General features: G+C 42.2%; 1 protein-coding gene across 2 annotated transcripts in view; it reads left to right on the forward strand.

The window, feature by feature from the left end:
- Positions 1-18467, forward strand: part of GOLGA7B (golgin A7 family member B) — a 102524-nt gene that overhangs the window by 51208 nt on the left and 32849 nt on the right. Inside the window, exon 1 of one of the 2 annotated variants that reach the window (XM_075843065.1) lies at positions 11705-12256. The exons of the other annotated variant lie outside the window; for it this stretch is intronic. Coding sequence (XP_075699180.1) covers positions 12248-12256 — 9 coding nt within the window. The 5' untranslated portion in view covers positions 11705-12247. Of the gene's footprint in view, positions 1-11704; positions 12257-18467 lie in introns of those variants that run through there. 2 annotated transcript variants of the gene reach the window in all.

The raw sequence follows: 18467 nt of genomic DNA on the forward strand, positions 1-18467 counted from the left end.
GATTTAGAATATTAGAGTTTATTTTCATTTATATCGCATATTCATCTGATATTCAGGGACTCAATTGCTCATTGAACCTCCCAGGTCCTTTCGGTGCGGTACCAGACGGAGACCTGTTCATGTCCAACACTGTGGATTTGTCCACTGAGATCAAGTACCAGGCAAAACTGTATGGACATAGGGGTTGGTTACTGTAGTGGGTCGGACCCACTTGAATTTCCTATTAATAGCCTATCCAGAAAAAACAACCTTACACCTCGGCAAGTCAATAAAGCTATCAACTTAAGCTAGATACATAGGAAAACTCTGGGTTGTACAAAATAAAGACACCTATTTAGCATTTTAAGGCGGCAAAAGAAAATTTGCAGTGCCCCAAATAAGAGTCTGTCGCTGTTTTATAACTTGATCAAGAGATCCCAAAATACTAGCATAAAATCAGATAAGCTGAACTGACAAGCAAAAGACAAATTATGAAGCAAAATACATAAAACTTAGTGAGTGCTTGAGGGTTCCCAATACTAGAAGCCCCAAAAGTATTTGTCCCTGCCAGCAACAAGACCAAGTCCAATCTTGCAGGAAGTCAAATATAGTGCAGTGGGATCCACACTGAGGAGATGATATAACGTGATTGAGGTTGGACGCCATTTGATGGGGTGGTGGTAGAAACCCATAGTATCCCCCCCTCACACTCCAAGGAGGTTTCATAGGTTGAGGGATAGCTATGATGTCAGGTAGAGCCATCATCCATAAAAGGCAGGGACCATAAAAGTAGTTGAACGCACCACACCTGTGTGTGGTATTGGGCATAACTACCAGGATAGCAGCTACTTTGAAGCTAAAGATCTGGCGGGTGTTTACTGTTTAAAGAATCCTTAAGAGGTGAGGGGAAGTTAATGATCGATCTAGATGATTTAGGGGAAGAAAAACATTGAAGAAGAAAGTACTCAAGGGACTTAAAACTGTCCATTATCTGAACTCTGTTGATACTAAGGATGGTCATAGTGAGATAAGGCTTATGGGGCTGCATGGTTTCTTTTCATGCCCCAGGTATTAGTCCAAGGGGGGGGGGGGTGTAGGACTGATGACGTGCCTTGTGCTGTTCCCTTTTGGTGGTCAGGTCAGAAAAGAAGAATTATCTGGTACACCTTTCAGAAGGGTGTAGGGTCACAGCAGTACGGGGCATGTTGTGGGTGGATAACCTGGTGGGCTCTTGTGGTGACTAAGTGGTGGTTTGATGTCTTGTGAATCTAATTCAAGCTGGATTAATACTAAGGAAACATCCAGGAGGTGCAGCTAGCCTCTTGTAAAGCTTATTTTCTGTAAATCCTTGCTGTTTAGAGGTCAAACTAGCTAGACAATTCAGAGGGAGTAGAGGAGACGTGTGGAAGAGCATGTTTGGATCCTATCTTGCCCAACCACGCCCTCGTGTATATATATACTTTTTAAGATTTACCGGAATTTGCCTCTTCCAACAATTAACTTTTTTCCATGGTTGACCTTTAAGTGTCTGGAACTTTGAAAATAGATCTTTATATCATCACATCTTTCCTTCTACACCTTATTTTACTGGAAGAATTTAAACACTAGTCCTTGGTATGAGAGAATGAGTAATAAAAAAAACCCTGAATGTGGTAAGTGAGTGATATGTCTTCAGGATTTATACAAAGGTTACGCTTTATTAACAAAACTTTTTTTTTTTTTCTAAATGTCACTCGTACACCTGGCCAAGTCAGGATAAAGGCTCTGTGCCCTGAGCAGTGGAACTATTAATATTCCTTTCATGAGGCTGGCTAATCAGTTCTACTATTGCCAAGAGCTGGAATCTTTGGGAAGATATAAAGTACATTAGTAGATAATATATATAAATATAAGTAACTGCAATGATCGAATTTTCCCTGTAGGACTTAAAATGTTTCTCTAGTTTTCATACTTCATGTCAGACAACATTGTTTGGTTCCTGTAGCCGGACCCCCTGATGACGAGTACGAAGGGGTCCTGGATCTCAATAAATAGCTGAACCTTTTCACTTAGTTTCATTCTCTAGTTGGGGTTGTATTATCTTGGCAGGGACGTAGACTATAATCAAATAGAGAATCAATCGAATTGCAACACGGTAAAACTTTCTGCTTCGGACAACCCTCCCCAATTTTGCCTCTGAGCAGAGACTATGGATTTCATACCCTACTACTGTACCAATTTGGCCATGTAGCGCCAAATTTCTTTAATGTATCCAAAAAAATGCTTGTATTGCTATAAAAAACGTTCTTTGATTTTGCCAAATAATCTGTGGGGCATCTGTGGCAGTAACTGGGGCGCATACTTTTAAGTGGCTTACTCACAGGAACATTAGGGAAAATAAAATGGCAATGTCATGCTGGGAAACTTACTGTGGCATGCTGCATGAACCGCTTTGGTTTTGCCTTTATTTTACTCCCAGGAGGTAAATTGATGTGGGTTGTCCATGTTGCACCTTTTTACCATTTCCAAATGTTGTAGAGTATCGGATCTATTACACGGTGCAGGAGGAGTGTGCTTGTCTTCATATGTTCCAATTTAATAACATAGAAGTGTGTTCATAGTAACACGGAAGCTTCTAAGATTGAATATAAGAGAGCAGATAGCAGGGATTCATACACAGCTCAATGATTTATTCATGTTCCTACGAACAACGTCACCAAAAATTTGTAAAAAAATCTGTTTTATACTTTCTGAATCACTTATTCTTAACTCCCATTCATTTTAATGGAGAGCTCTCCACCATTAGTCAGGACTAAAATCAGTCCTCACTCGGAATTAGCACTGGATTATAGAGAGAGCAAAAAGGGGCAATAACACAGGGGCCTCTACCACTTAGGGGCTTCCACCGCCCAGTTCCTTAAGGCACTTTCCAGACACTCCCAGCAGCAACACAGAGTTGCTGAAACTCCTATCTCATTGTTCGGAACACCAATGTCCATCGGCACGCCTGGCTAACTAGGGAACTCCAGTAGGAGCGGCTGCCAGACACTTCCAGCTCTTCTTACCTCCAGAGGAACAATTGATCAGACATGATAAAATACAACAGCAGACATTGATGGACAGACAGATGGTGGATCCTGTTGACATTGGTGTTGACATTTTACCAACAATTGACCCAATTGACTTTGAGCTAGTATTTTATGACATGTCCTATCAACCGCCCTTTAAATCCTAATACATAGCATAAGGCCAGGGTTACACTGAGACTTTTCAACTGATTGATTTCAACTCTTGGGCTACAGCTGCAGTCCACATGCATACATTGAGTTGCATGCAATCTTGTGGACTGCAGCTGTCACTCAAGAGTTAAAATCAATTAGTAGCGCTACGAAAAGTCTAAGTGTAGCCCTGGCCTAATACATAATGTAAACACTAAACTGTTTCCACATATAAAGCTATGTAAGAACAAAAAAATGTGATGCCCACTCTTCTTTTGTAAATCTTTCTAAACCTGAAGGGGTTTTCCAGCTAATAACATGTTTTTGCTCATTTAAATGTAAAAGAGAGAGGTACTTACATACAGATGGCCGCTACAGCGATCAGATTCACCAATCTTCTCCGTTCCCCATTATTAGCACCAGTCACGTGATTACATCAGCTCCGCCCCTTCATTGGCAGTCAGTGGTTCCGACCACCTGTCTTTGTCCTAAACACACCCCTCGTGGTCGGCGCGTCAGACCATACCAAATACATCTTCCTGCTTGCGAGCGGCAAAATGTAGAAGAGGAGAGGGAAGGGTTTGGGCTGTGCGTGATGCAATTGACCCGCCCATTGGAATGCCGTTTGAAAGAAGAACGGAGTGCCATGATCATGTGACTGGTACTGATGATGGTGGAACGGGGCGGAATGGTACATCTGAATGCCGGAGCGGCCATCTATATGTAAGCAAGTCTCTCTTTACATTTAAATATGCAAAAACATGTTATTAGCGGGAAAACCCCATTAAAGGGGTTTTCCACTTTCTGACAACTGATGACCTATCTAAGACATCAGTATATGATCTGATCAGTGCATGTCTGACACCCGGACCCTGCACCGATCCACCACTTCAACTGCCTCCGTGCACCGGATGTTTGGAATGTGATGCAGTAGCTGGAGCCGGAAGCAGATGGCTCCGACCACTGCATAGTGGTCGTTCGGCAGACCTGTAGCTATGCTCCTTATGACTTGAATAGGAGCACAGCTGCACAATACTGCAGCTCGGTGGCTATTCTTTGACTGGAGCCAACTGTCCCCGGCAATATTGTCCGGTGCCCGGAGGCAGCCGGAGTAGCGGATTGGTGCGGGGTCCAGGTGTCCATCATGCACCGATCATCTACTGATGACCTAGGGTGGATAGGTTATTTGTTGTCAGAACATGGAAAACCCCTTTAATACATTGAAATAGGAACTGATTTCCTCTTGTCTATGAATTGGGCCTTACATTAATGATTAAATGGTTCATTTTTGGAGCCGATAAAAAAGGAGCATTAAAAGCAGGTGACCGCAATTGTGTCAATGAGTCAGAGTTAATTTGGGAAAACCATATTGAGTCGGAGAGTGTTAGAATCACTATGACAACCTGCTAATAATAGTCAGTTAAATCCCACTGCTTATTACTGAACATCGTCTCCAGTGACAACATCTCATTACTGTGTGATAACAACATATTGACAAATATCTAGCCCATGGTTCATTTTTATTTCTTAGGTTTATTTTTTTAGCAACTTGATATTTTAGCAACATCTATGACTACGACTGAACATTTGCCATAGGTTCTGCCTTAGGCCCTACACCCTTTGGATATAGAATCCATTATTACTGTATGCCACTTGTCATAGTGCTAATTTTAACAAGTTATTATGGTCTGGTGAACATTGATTATTCATTGGAGACAACCCCGTTCTTTATGGTGTATCGGGGCATATGGACAACATAGAAGAGAGTTCCCCCTCTATTAGTCAGAGCAGAGTGTCTTTGTTATAAGGGTCTCTCAACAATTAATAAATTGGTCACGTCGTGTCCAGTTGCTGAAACGAAAGTGATTGTCACGATTTAACTTCTTCCTAGTAACTTCTGTGCCTGGCGTTCCACTCTTACGTCTTTCTCCTGCCATGTTTGTGGTCTCGGTCCTGACCTCCTCTTCCCCGTCTCTGCTCTCCTGGTTCCTGCACACGTGTGTGTGCTAACTCTTGTAACTTAAAGGGCCAGCTTGTGCCAAGTCATGCATTGACCAGCCAATGTCCAGATGGCACAGGCTCCTTAAGGACCCTTCCTCTATTTTTCTGTGCCATAGAAATTAGGTCCTCTTGGTATCCCGGTATCCAGCAGCTACATTGATATTCTTACCTTCTAATTCTTGGTATTTGATCCGGCTTGACCTTTGACCATATTTATCTGTTCGCTGCCAGTCCTGACCTACCGCCTGTCTACCGTTGGGCCCGAAGGTTGCCAGTGATGTCCTCGGACCATCTGACTATGTCTTCTGCAAGCTGTAATTGTCCCACAACTTGGTGTCTTCTTCTCTGCTTTTTCAGCTGTTGCTAAGAGAGACTTCTCCAGCGGCAGTGACCTGGTATTCCCCGCAGCAAAGTCCAGAACCTGTATAGATGAAGGATGAATACTGGGAAATTTCTTACCAAAGCCAAATCCATAGCAACTCAGTGGATCCACATTGACAGTGTTCAGCTGTAATCCATCGGAGAACCTGGTAACAAATGTTTCATTCCCCGGCAGCACAACTATTGAGGAAATGAAGAATTATACAGAGCGCATTGAAACCACTGGTCTGTCGAAGTAATGAAGAAATGCAGGGTCCTCCAGATTGAGAGATTCTCCTTGTAGCTGCCTTCCGCTGTAGCTAATAGATGAGGGTTTCTAAACCACACAATGTCTTTAAAACTTTAGTGAACCTTTGCTTGTATTTTGTACAGTTACAATTCCCTAATAAACTTCTATAACATGAATTGCTATTTTGAGTAATTGGGGAGACCAGAGAAATTAAAACAGATCAACACAATGGGGGAAGAGAGTCCCCTACCCTTTCTCTATTAAAATGGCGCCAATATTCTTGTGATGGCATTAGAAAGAGCAGCCACAAGAAATCTAAATTCTGCTCTGAAACTTTCCTCTACTACCCGGTGCACTCTTACTAGGGGCGTAACTATTGGATGTGCAGAGGTGGTGGATGCACCTGGGTCCTAGAACCTGTAGGGACTTATTTGTCTTGGAATCGACAATAATCACTAATCTACAAAATAGGCGATAATTGTCTGATCGCTGGGGGCCCTACCACTGGGACCCCCACTGATCCTGAACCTCCAGATCCTTATCACTGCACCTCTTGCAGTGAGCATGAGCTTTAATAAATTGATGGTCGAGCTTGCGTGCTACTGCTCCATTCAATGACTATGAGCATAACAGAAACAGCCAAGTGCTGTACTTGGCTGTTTCTGCCATTTCCATAGACCTTGATTGGAGCGAACATACTTGATAACCGCTCCACTTAATCTCCCCCTCACCATGGTTGAGCAGTAAGGAAGAATGGGGGGGTTCGGGACCCGCCCTTTTCACATTCGGTGAGAGTCCCAGCGGTGGTGCCCTCAGCAATCAGACAATTATCACCTGTCGATTCTGGGAATACCTCTTTAAAGTCACCTCTTCCCCTTTATAAGGGGACCAGTAATATAAAAGGCACATGGTAGGTAGGTGGCCTCTTTACTGGTTGCGCATTGGGACCCTGGAGCTTCAAGTTGCCTTATCGACTCTTTCTTGTAATGGAAATGATTCAGGAAATAGATGTATATTAAGGAATCACTGATAATGCAATTTCTTTCTGCACAGAATCCGGAATATATTCATTGTATTTTTTTCTAGGACATGCTACTTATTTTTCTGGCCTTTTTAAAGCTGCTTTTGTTGAAATTGCAGCGTGAACATAATATCCCTCTGAGCTTAATGAAATTTATTAACCACTTAAAAGCCTTCTGAAGAAGTGTTCATAGGAAAATGTTGCATGTCTCCTACCATTTTGGGAAGGATTAGGTTATGTTGGGCAGAATGACTCAATATTCTTCATGACTCTTGAGACTTGTAGATAAAGTCCTAGAGGCTCTTAATAAAGAATGGACACAGGTGAATTGGCAGGAACATGTTCAACACGGACCAAGAAAATAATCTCTACTATTAATGCCTGAGATACTATCAGACGTGGGATTTAGTTTTGATTAGATGCATTTCTTTGAGCCCATCCATCAATAGATCTCCATGAAAACAAGTGGTAAATCAATATATAATCTACATGCCATAAGGACCACCGGGGAGGATTGATTAGTCAATTTGTGACTTGTTTTTAGTGAATTTGAAATTTGCCCATTTCAATTGATTCACCCATTGTATTTTATTGGATGGAGAATTTCCAGATGGGGAAAAAATTTTTTTGCTCATCTCTAGAACTTGCTTAAACGGTAGGAACACACACACAACGTATTCAGTGCGGATATACTGCGTTAAGCTGCGCAGCGTATCCGCCCTGAACACCGCAGGGAATGCCGTTCGGAAAATGGCACCACATTGTGATCCGTTTTTTCCAGTGGAATTTCCGCTGCGAGGCGGCGCAGAAAAAAAAAAGTCCATACTTACCCCCTCCCTCTTCTCGGCGCATAGTCTGGCTTCCTGGGATGACGTTGCAGGCCATGTGACGCTACAGTCTGTGATTGGCTGCAGCGGTCACATGGCCTGCAACGTCATCCAGGGAGGCCGGACTGGAGAAGAAGCAGGGAACTCTGGGTAAGTATAACTTTTTTATTAATTTTTTTTACTTGCGATTTTTGCGGCGCATCGCTGTGATTCCGCCGCAAATATCGCAACACACACTGTTTTGTTGTGGGTTTAAGCACCCCATTGAATTCAATGGGTAAACCCGCAACAGAAGAGTTGCGTATCCGCAGAATTAATTGACATCCTGCGGTTGAAGTAACTGCACCGCAGGTCAATATATGTGCGTTTTTTTGGGCGGATATTTACCGCAGTGTAGGGGCGAGATTAGTTGAAATCTCACCCACACTGCTGCTACTGTAATACGCTGCGTATTTTCCGCAATTAATCCGTTGCGGATAATCCGCAGTGTTTACGCCGTGTGCGTTCCTGCCCAAAGGGAAATATATAGAGTAGAATAATATTGTGAAGTGGAAAACAGGAGGATGCACTTAGGTACCGTATGAAAGATTTTTAACACCTTCCCGACCGCCCACTGTCTTTTGACGTCAAGCGGTGCGGGTGCTTAATCTACAGAGACGTCTTTTGGCGTCGCTGCAGATCAGGCTGTTGAGCGCTCGTGAGAGCGCTCGTCCTCTAAGCAGGAGCTGTAACTAACAGCTCCTGATCTTAGAGCAGCCTCCTCAACACAGCTGGGGTCGGCAAACATTCGGACCCCAGCTGTTTAACCCTTTGATTACCACGGTCCGTGACCGCGGCATGATCAAAGGGAATTCCCCTCTTTGATTGCATCACCGGGATTCCAGTGATGCGATCAAACAATGGGGAATCCCTCTGCAGTCAGCCCTGGGGACCTACAAAGGACCCCAGGGCTGTCTGTTCCGTGTGCCTGCTGTTCGGGCACACTATGTGCTGCCCGATCAGCAGCCTGTGTCATAGTGACACAGTGTAATGTATTAGCGTACAGAAGTATGCTAATATATTACAAGTAAAAAATAAAGTTACAAATAAAGTTATCCCTTGATGGGATTAAAATAAATAAATAAAACAAATAAATAAATGAAAAAAAGTCTCAAAAAGAGTCTTTATTTTGCATTAAATACATTTTATTGCCCCTACACTAAATAAAAACAAAAAACCTACGCATGTTAGGTATCTACACGACCGTAATAAACTGAAGAATTAATCTAATGGGTTATTTAGCGTAAAACGTGAACGGGATGAAAAATAAACAAAAAAAACTATTCAGAGAATCGCTTTTTCCTATATTCACGCTGTAAAAAAAAAAATTTTTACCCCCAAACTGTGGGAAAAAAAAAATACTATTTCTCTCGCATAAAACAAGGCCTCATACAGCCACGTCAGTGAAAAAATACAAAAGTTATGGCTGCTGAAACGCAGAGAGGCAAAAACAGAAAAATTGAGCTGGTCATTAAGGTCTTTTCAGGCCCGGTCATTAAGGGGTTAAAGGGGTTGCCTGGTTCAGAAAATCTTTTTTTAAATACCCTATTAGACATTTCTGAGTTCATAGAAGAAGGTTCTCCGTTCATGACCCTCATCTATTAGTCAGAGCAAAGAGCATTTGCTGAAAGCATCTCTTTCTCTTTCTCTCTAGAGGAACTAGCACATTAGTGCCCTAGACGGAGAGCCCATTGACTTCAATGAGCACCATGTAATGCTTTGCTTCCCCTATGGTGGCGCTATTTTAATCCACCAATGAATATAGCAACTGCTACTGTATATCTTAATGTCATGTTAAGAAAAATCTGTTTTTTTCTATTTAATGCGATTGGATCTTAATTTTTCTGTTGAGATCCAATCTTATCTCCCTTCATACAGCCAGTCACATAATATAATTCTGGCTACCTGCATTCAACAATAGGCAAGGTTCCGTCTTCAGTAGGTCCCTAAGCTCCCCCTAGTGGTGACTGCAGGAAGATAGAATTGTATCATTTAACTCTATAGCTGTGTTAAGAGTTTGGGAGGATTTGAAACACCTGTAAACATATATAATAAAATTAATATTTTTTTTGGAGCTATATATATATATATATATATATATATATATATACATACAATAGTATCATTATCATGTAATGCTGTTATCTATTCTTGATGGTCACAGTAATTCTTGGGAGTTGTCCTTGTAAAATAGTTGGTCCAAGCTCCTAGGTATGAGAGAATTAATAAGTCATAATCAGAAAACAGTGAATATCTGAAAATTTCCCTTGCCACCATTTCTCCGAGGGTCAGATTTTCTATTATGGAGCGAGCTGTATATCAAAAGTATAAGACAATGGAGGCGATTCGTCAAAGATTTGATCATCTCTAAATGTATCCAGAATTCTATGTGAACCATAGTCAGTCCTTGCCTGTAAGTACCAGTCAATTGCTTGACATTTAGAAGACCCGTCAGCCTTTATGGGAAAGTCTCGTGGATATTTCTTGGCATTTAGGATAATAATCAATCCCATATCTTAGGTAGTAATTCACATTGTGAGCACGGTCACCTCCCGAGTCCTCGGCCTGTACCTGTTCTGTGGCTTTGTATGGGGCCGCTGAATGTGCTGGGTATTACATGGGTTATCCATTTCTGTAAATGTCCTGGGACTTGGTTAATATTTAGTGCAAGACGTCTACACAATTTGTCATTTTTGGTAAGGAAGTAAGTTGACTTGGACTAATTACTTGGCGTGTGCAGAGTATTTAAGAGGTGTCTGTCATGTTTTTACCTTTGTGAGAAGAATTTAACATTTCTACCTAGAAAAATCCCCCTGCTTTGCTGCTCAACGCTTTTTTGATCTTGAAGGTCTATTACATGTGGTTGTGAGGGAGACCTCGGTGTTAGAACATCTTGGGGGAACTACAGGTCCCAGCAAACCGCTGTTACATTATGGTGGAGTCTGGCGTAAGAAGAAAGAGGAGGGATTTTAATCTGTGACCATACGGACCGTGAGAGCGACAAAGAACAAATTGGAGCAGATTTACTAACACTGTCTAAGGTTAAAGCAGTTGCGCCAAATTTATCAAAGTGGTGCATGCTGTGTGATAACTTTGGCGCACGTAGCAAGGCACTTTTCTCCTCCTAAGACCCCCTCTTGATTTTCTAAGTTAAGCCATTTTTTGCGCCAAAATCTTGGTGCATGTTGATGCATTTTAAGCAACTCCCCTTTCTTCTATATCACGCCCCTTTTCGCGCTTCCTCTTTATGGAGTGCGATGCAAAAAGTGTCTTAAACAGTTAATAAATTCTGCCTCAAGTTAAATAGTAAATCTGTAAATCTGCCCCCATTGTTTTGACTGTTTAAAAGGCAATCCGGACTTTACCTGTGGTTACTTCCTCCGGATCTGGGTGCTGCACAGTTGGTATATATCTATATATTTTTTTAAGTACGTTTACTTGCAGTCCACAGTATGACTAATGGCATCATGATGAGCTGTGCCACATGACAAACTCAGCTCTGCTACATCCGTAATTGTTTTTGCATTGCTTAACATGCAATCTGTGACTATACGAACCGTTGAAGCTGGAAAGAACATATCGGGGAAGAATTACTAATATTGATGTAACTTAGACAAGGCAGTTGCGCCAAATATATCAGTGGTGCATGCCGTATTCTAAATTTGGCGCATCTAACTAGACACTTTTCCTTATACCTTCGCTTGGTTGTCTTAATTTAAGCCATTTTTTGCATCAATTTTTTTTTGCAATCAGCACATTTAACCACTCAACTTTCCCCGCTTCCCCTTGCTGTGCAATCTGCATCAATTTGAATAGTAAATCTTCGCCATTGTATTGACAGTAATAGGTTATCTGGACTGAAATATATCTATATATATATTTCTATATTATAATATATCTATATAAAGATTACTTGCAGTCCACATTATGACATCATGATGTGCTGGGCCACATGACAAACTCAGCTCTGCTACATCCATGAGTTATATGCATTGCTTAGCAGACAGAACGATAAGTAGCTGGGTTCTGCTTGACATTCAGCACAGCAGTCAGTCCATGCCTGGCATTTGGAAGAACAATAAGTCTCCTTGCTTGGCATTTAGAACAATGTGTGTAAGTAGGAGATTGCTGACGTCTTCTATAGGTGTCATGCTCCGCCCATTCATCCTCAGAGCTCAGCACAAGACGGTGCGGATGTTCTTGTGTCACCGGGAGCTCTGCAGACGTTCAGCACCAGGGACAGCGGCCGCATCCAGCAGCCACCCGCCAGTTCAGCACCAGAGACAGCCGCATCTGCGGATCAGCACCGGCTCCTTGTAACTTCCAGGGTGTGAGGATCCCCGTGTAATCCCCCAGCACAAAGCCTTGGAAATCCAGACGAGGTGTGAGCAATCCAGACACAGCGGATACAGCCTGGATCTCCAAGGACACGGCAGCAGCAGATCCAGCACTCCCTCTGATACAAAGTAACAAACAGCAAGCTCAGAGGGAGGCAGGAGGAAGCCGCAGCTCACCCGAATCCTGTGCTGGGACCCGAAGCCTCCCCTGTGTGTGTATTACCCCTGCACCAAACATGGCCGAGGTACAGTAAACCCTATAGCAGCTCTCTGCAGCATGTGATATTGCTAATGCCAGAAAGGTAGTGCTAAAGTCTGGGCTTTTATGTTGGGTTGAAAGTTATAACTACTGATTTGCAGTGGATACATTGTGTTTATTCACAGGGTGTTAGTATTGGACCTGGAATGGTGGGATACAAGTAGCTGAAGTCATTTAGTAACTATGATAATGTATAAAAATAGGAATAGTATAAGAAAGTATCAGTGTATACGGATAGTTATCGCTACCTATTGTATGCTATTCACGACTGTACCATATGCTATTACTGTATAGACTATTGGATGATTATATACAATTATTTACTAACACCTTTTGTTTGTGTAATGTTACATTGTCATCAGAAATGGCAACATTTCATCTGCAGTGACTGCTGGAATTGTCACTTTTCACATTTAGTTATGATTGTTGTTGTCTACAGGATCTAGGTGATGGAAACACAAAGTAGTAAACTTTTATAAAGGCCTGGAATGCTGAAGATTGATCTGATCATATATACAGAGCTATAATCTTGATGTCTTCAGTATCTAAAGAATGAGTTGCGATTTTATATCAGATGTGCCTACACCGGAGGTCATATATCAGAATTGTATGTCCATCAGAAATGTCATAATAGTATAATCTGGGGGGGTCTGGCAGCTGTAAACCCTGAGAACCAGCCAGACCCAGTCAAACATGAAGTTAGTCACTTCTCCATTCATGATAGTTCCTAGTACCTGCCTATTGTTCAGGCCAGTGCAGGTCTTAGACCTTTATGAAATATTGGACACACCATTAGTCTTATTTGGGACAACCTCTCCTATTATTCTAACAATATTCCAGCTATTTTAACACAAGGCAATCATTGTGCATGTTCTTTTAATACAACCCTTACGATAATCTGATCAGGAATGATATTGATTTACCCTGTTTATAATTCCAACACGAATATTTTATATTGCCAGTAAAAATACTTTTTTTTTTTAGTCTGGACACCTTAAACTTTATAGTAGCTCTGTCAGGTCTCCTACTGTATCTGGGGGGAAGAATAGGATAGAGGGGGAGACGCTGAGCCCTATAGCATAGCTCTATATTCTGTATTTTTATGAATAAAAAAAGGTTTTTATTTGCTGCCAGGACTTATTGATAAAGCCTGTGTGTCCTGTGTCCTCTGCCCATACATGTAGAAAGCCTGTGAGTCCTACTTCCCCTGCCCCTTCATAGAGAGAGCCTGTGAGTCCTGCATCATTTGCCCACTCATAGAGAGAGCCTGTGAGTCCTGCATCATTTGCCCACTCATAGAGAAAGCCTGTGAGTCCTGTGTCATCTGCCCCTTCATAGAGAAAGCCTGTGAGTCCTGCGTCCTGTGCCCTCTCATAGAGAAAACCTGTGAGACCTACTTCCCCTACCTACTCATAGGGAAAGCTTGTGACTCTTTCTTGCCCTACCCACTCATAGAGAAAGCCTGTGAGTCCTGATTCCCCTGCCCACTTATAGGGTGAGCCTGTAAATTCCTGCCTTCCCCGCCCATATACAGTGATTGACAGCTTTTTCTATATGAATATATATATATATATATATATATATATATATATATATATATATATATATATATATATATATATATATATATATAGAGTTGTCAATCACTGCAATTTGGGTGGGGGAAACAGGACTCACAGGCTTTCTCTATGAGAGGGCAGAGGACGCAGGACTCACAGGCTTTCTCTATGAGAGGGCAGAGGACGCAGGACTCACAGGCTTTCGCTATGAGAACACATAAAAATATAGAATCAAATCATAGAAATCTATATATCCCCCAGCTCAGCATTTCCGCTAATATCCTATGCTGCCCCAATATAGGAGACCTGCCAGATCCCCTTAAAAAGTTTCCACTAATTAGACTTGTGCACTTTTATCAAAAGAAGATTGAGGAGGCAGCGGTGCTTGTTTATATAGATGTGTAGAGTTGTATAGATCAGTATGTGCGGCTTTGTGCATACAGTGATCCCTATGTATGCAGCACATATGCACATTGGGCACTGTAAAAATGGTCACAGCTCTATAAACAATTGCAGCCGTGTTCTCAGCCCCTGCCCCAAGATTTTCTCCTGGGGACTCATTTCCCAAATATAATGGACCCTGGTTAGAAAAGTAATACTAGAGTAAAGTAAATACTGTAAATGATACAATTCCCATTTAAATGAATAGATTTAGGCTTCATGCACACGAACGTGCTTTTGCGGCCGCAATTCAGCCGAGGTTTCCATAGTCCGTGCATGGCCCAGGAGCCCGGACCGCAGAAAGAACGGACATGTGTTATTACGGCCTTGTTCTGCGGACCAGGCTCATAGAAATGAATGCCCACGGCCATGTGCACGGCCCGCGGGTGACATTCCGCGGCCGTCCGACCCGAAAATCACAGCCGTGAACATGGCTACGGTCGCGTGCATGAGGCCTTAGTTGAATAGTTTCCAGTTGTCACCCTCAGCTCGGTGCTGTCCACCTCTTCATAATACAGTTTGGAAATTCCGTCTGATGAAACGAAATCAATTTATTATGGAAAAAGAACAAAAATAATTTCAATGTTCTTACTAAGCACTTTAGTATTTCATCTTTTTTTTCCTGCCCACTCATTGGCTTCATATCAGGTTCTAACACTTCGCTTGCCATAATAAGTGATTGGATCATTAGGATATGCCATCGCTTACTGACGGGTGAGTCCAACCACTGGGTCCCCACTGACCCCCATAACGTAGGGCCCGTAGCTTGTAGAGTTTAATCACGTGGACCAATAAGTATTTTATCCTTCTGTGGTGCCCGGGTAGTGAAGAAGCGAATAATGGAAACAACAATGCCAGATAAGTGATAGACTGTGAGCCAATGTATTCACCTTGTTGTGTCCAGCACAGGGGTACAACACCCTTTGGGGCTTTTTGCAGGGTGATCCCTGCAGCCATGGACAGGGAGCTGGTGTGCAGACTCAGTATTGTAAGATAGAGAAAAGCTTCATCATTTTTCCAGCGATGTGCTGTAATTATTTAATAAACAATTTTATTATATTCAAGAAAATATTTATATACATTTAAAACTAAGTTTTTCAGGTTTAAAACACAATACAATCTACAAACAATTAGTACGCCCTTTTACTTTAAATGTTACCAATTGTTTGTATATTGTGGTCGGAATCGAAAAAAACATAATTTTAAGTGTACACAAATAAATGATTTCTTTACTATAAAGAAATTGTCCATTGAACCTAACAAGCTATGTTAAAACAACAGTCAGTGTAAGGGTCAGTTCACACGTAGCGTAAATACTGCAGATTTTCCAGAATGGAATTAGTTGCAGAAAATCCACAGCAAATACAGTAGCAGCAGAGTGGATGAGATTTGAACAAATCTCATCCACACGTTGCGGTTGCGTAAATGATAAGCGGAAAAAACGCTCAGGAATTGACCTGCAGTGCGTTTTCTTTAATCTCCAGCATGTCAATTGTATTTGCGTAAACGCTGCTTATTTTCTCTGGGTTTCCCCATTGAATTCAATAGGGAGGTAAAACACGTAACAAATAGCAAATTTTCCAATTTTTGCGGCGGTAAAGCTGCAATTCTGCCGCAAAAATCGCAACTCAGAAAAAATCTCATACTTACCCAGAATTCTGTGCTTCTTCCTCCAGGCCGGCCTCCTGGGAAGACATTTCATCTCATGTGACTGCTGCAGCCAATCACAGGCTGCAGCGATCACATGGGATAACTCATCATCCCTGGGGGCTGGATTGCAGGACGGCAGAGGGACGTGTCACCATGGCTATGTATTTTTTTTTTTTTATGTGCAGCTTTCCGCAGCGCACATTCCGGAAGAAAAACTGAACCACAATTTGGTGCGGTTTTACGGCTGGAATTCCCTGCGGTGCCCAGGGTGAATACGCTGTGTGCTTTTACGCAGCGTATTCGCCCTGTGTGAACATAGCCTGACGGCTCATATACACGGAAAGCTGTGTGTATGGAGCCCATACGGGGACATTCAAAGTCCATATGATTATATTCTCTGTATGGCACCATAGTCTTCCCCAGAAGGCTTCTAGTGCAGAATACCTCAATAATACTGCTTGTCAATTCCTTAGGAAAAAAACAAACCTCTGTATGCCTTCGTATAAAATAAGGGGCACGTGGAAGCACAATCTTGGCCATAAATTTCTATGGCTCCACTGTGCACTTACATTTAGTCAAATTTTAATATAATAAATGGATTATCCATGAGACATCAGCAGACTAATCCTGCCAGTAAAAAGTCTACCATCATCCACTAGAGCTGCTGCGAAAGGGAATGAGGCACATTACTGCCTAACATGGGGATATAAGTCTTGCATGTTATTTTAATAGGTGGGGGTGGGAATAAGTGGCTGCGTGGCACCTCTGACGCAGTCTATCTCTAGGGGAAAGCATAGGCTCATACTAGGAAAAATTCAGCCTGCCATACTGTCTCCATCCCTGTGCCGGATACTGGTGGATTAAAACATCAACAGATGCCATTGAAATCACTGGTGCAAACTTATTCATTGCAACTGAAAAGTTATAAAGTTTTCTAATATTCTTTGTGACCACGATCGATGTTACTCCTCTGGAAGTAAACAATAAAGGTTCATATTTAATGACAGCAAGCAGAGATCTAGAAAAGCATCAATTAATACACAAAGTATCTTAGAAGATATCACTTCTTTTTATACAATAAATAAACTTTATCTGTAGAAACTTGATGATGAATACTTAATGCATTGCCTGGGGCGGATGAGCAGTAATATCTCTTTCTGTCAGATGCTGTTTATCTACAGAAATCACATTGCATCTCCCTCATTTGTCTTCTGTAGCCTCCAGGAAAGATCAACTGAACAGCATGTGTATGGAAGAGATTAGAAACATCATGCATCTAGGGAGTATTTCAGGTTGAATAGGAATAAAACTTGCTCATGTGAAGCCAACCACAATTTTGACAATCCTTTTTGTTAGAAAGGTCTCCCGAATATAAGATGAGCCCCCTGAGACCTGCCACTTTCTACGGTATCCACGTCCTTAGAATACATCAGCTCCCTGCCCCGCCATTCGCTTTCATAGGACACAGGCCAGTTCATCCCTGCAACTTTCGAGGAGCTTGGAGTTAGGCGCCGGCCGGTGTGATGCAGTGACGTCATCATGCCCGCTGGCACTGTATTGTTGACAGTGCAGGTCATAGGTGAGAACAGACCTGACGCCTGAGCTGCTCATTTAATCCTAGTAACAGGGTTAGTAATCATTTTGGTTTTTTTTGGGGGGCACTTTAACTGTTTTGGTGCTTACTTACAGGGCACTATTACTATGTGGGGCACTAATAGGGTACTTATACTGTATTTTGGCTTATTTATGAGGCACAATTAAAATTAACACTTTTACTGTGTTGGGGCTTACTTAGGGGGCAGTATTACTATGTGGGGGCAATAAATGGGCACTTGTACTGTGTTTGGACTTATTTATGGGAACAATTAATATGTAGGGACACTAAAGGGACACATTTACTGTGTTTGAGCTTACTTAGGGGGACACTAATACTATGTGGGGGCACTAAGGGAGCACTTTTATTAAGTTGGGGGCTCTAAGCCAGCATTTTTACTAAGTGGTGGCACTAAGGGGGCACTATTATTGTATAGGGGGGTGTAATTGGACATTATTCCTATGTAGGTGCGATAAGTAGGCACCATTAGTGTGAATGCCAGTAAGGGAGCATTATTAGTGTGAATAAGCACTAAGGGATCACGGTGTTGGGGGCATAATAACTGTGTGGGGTACAAAGAGGTGCACTATTACTGTGTTGGAACACTAGTTATGACACCGTTACTTCTGAAGTACAGTATTTGGAGCACTTTACTATACAGCAGGATCTGAAACTTGGGTACCTGGAGTAGCAACAGACACAGTAATGAGGGGAAACCATGGAGGAAGCAGCAGAAAGGTATTGTTAAAGGGACAGCAGGATGGGAAGTTTGCATAGTGGGTGGGGGATAGGTCAGGAGGGTGCTGGAGAAGGGAAGAGCCAAATATGTCTGGGCAGCGAACTCTGCAGAGACAAGTCATGGTCGGGAGAAGTCATCATGGTGGTCCTGGCCATATGGAGTAGAAAAGGAAAACAGATGACGCCAATCAGAGAAGATGTTTCCTGTAAGTCAC

Source organism: Rhinoderma darwinii, chromosome 11 (assembly GCF_050947455.1).
Source record: "Rhinoderma darwinii isolate aRhiDar2 chromosome 11, aRhiDar2.hap1, whole genome shotgun sequence".
Taxonomy (NCBI): Eukaryota; Metazoa; Chordata; class Amphibia; order Anura; family Rhinodermatidae; genus Rhinoderma; species Rhinoderma darwinii.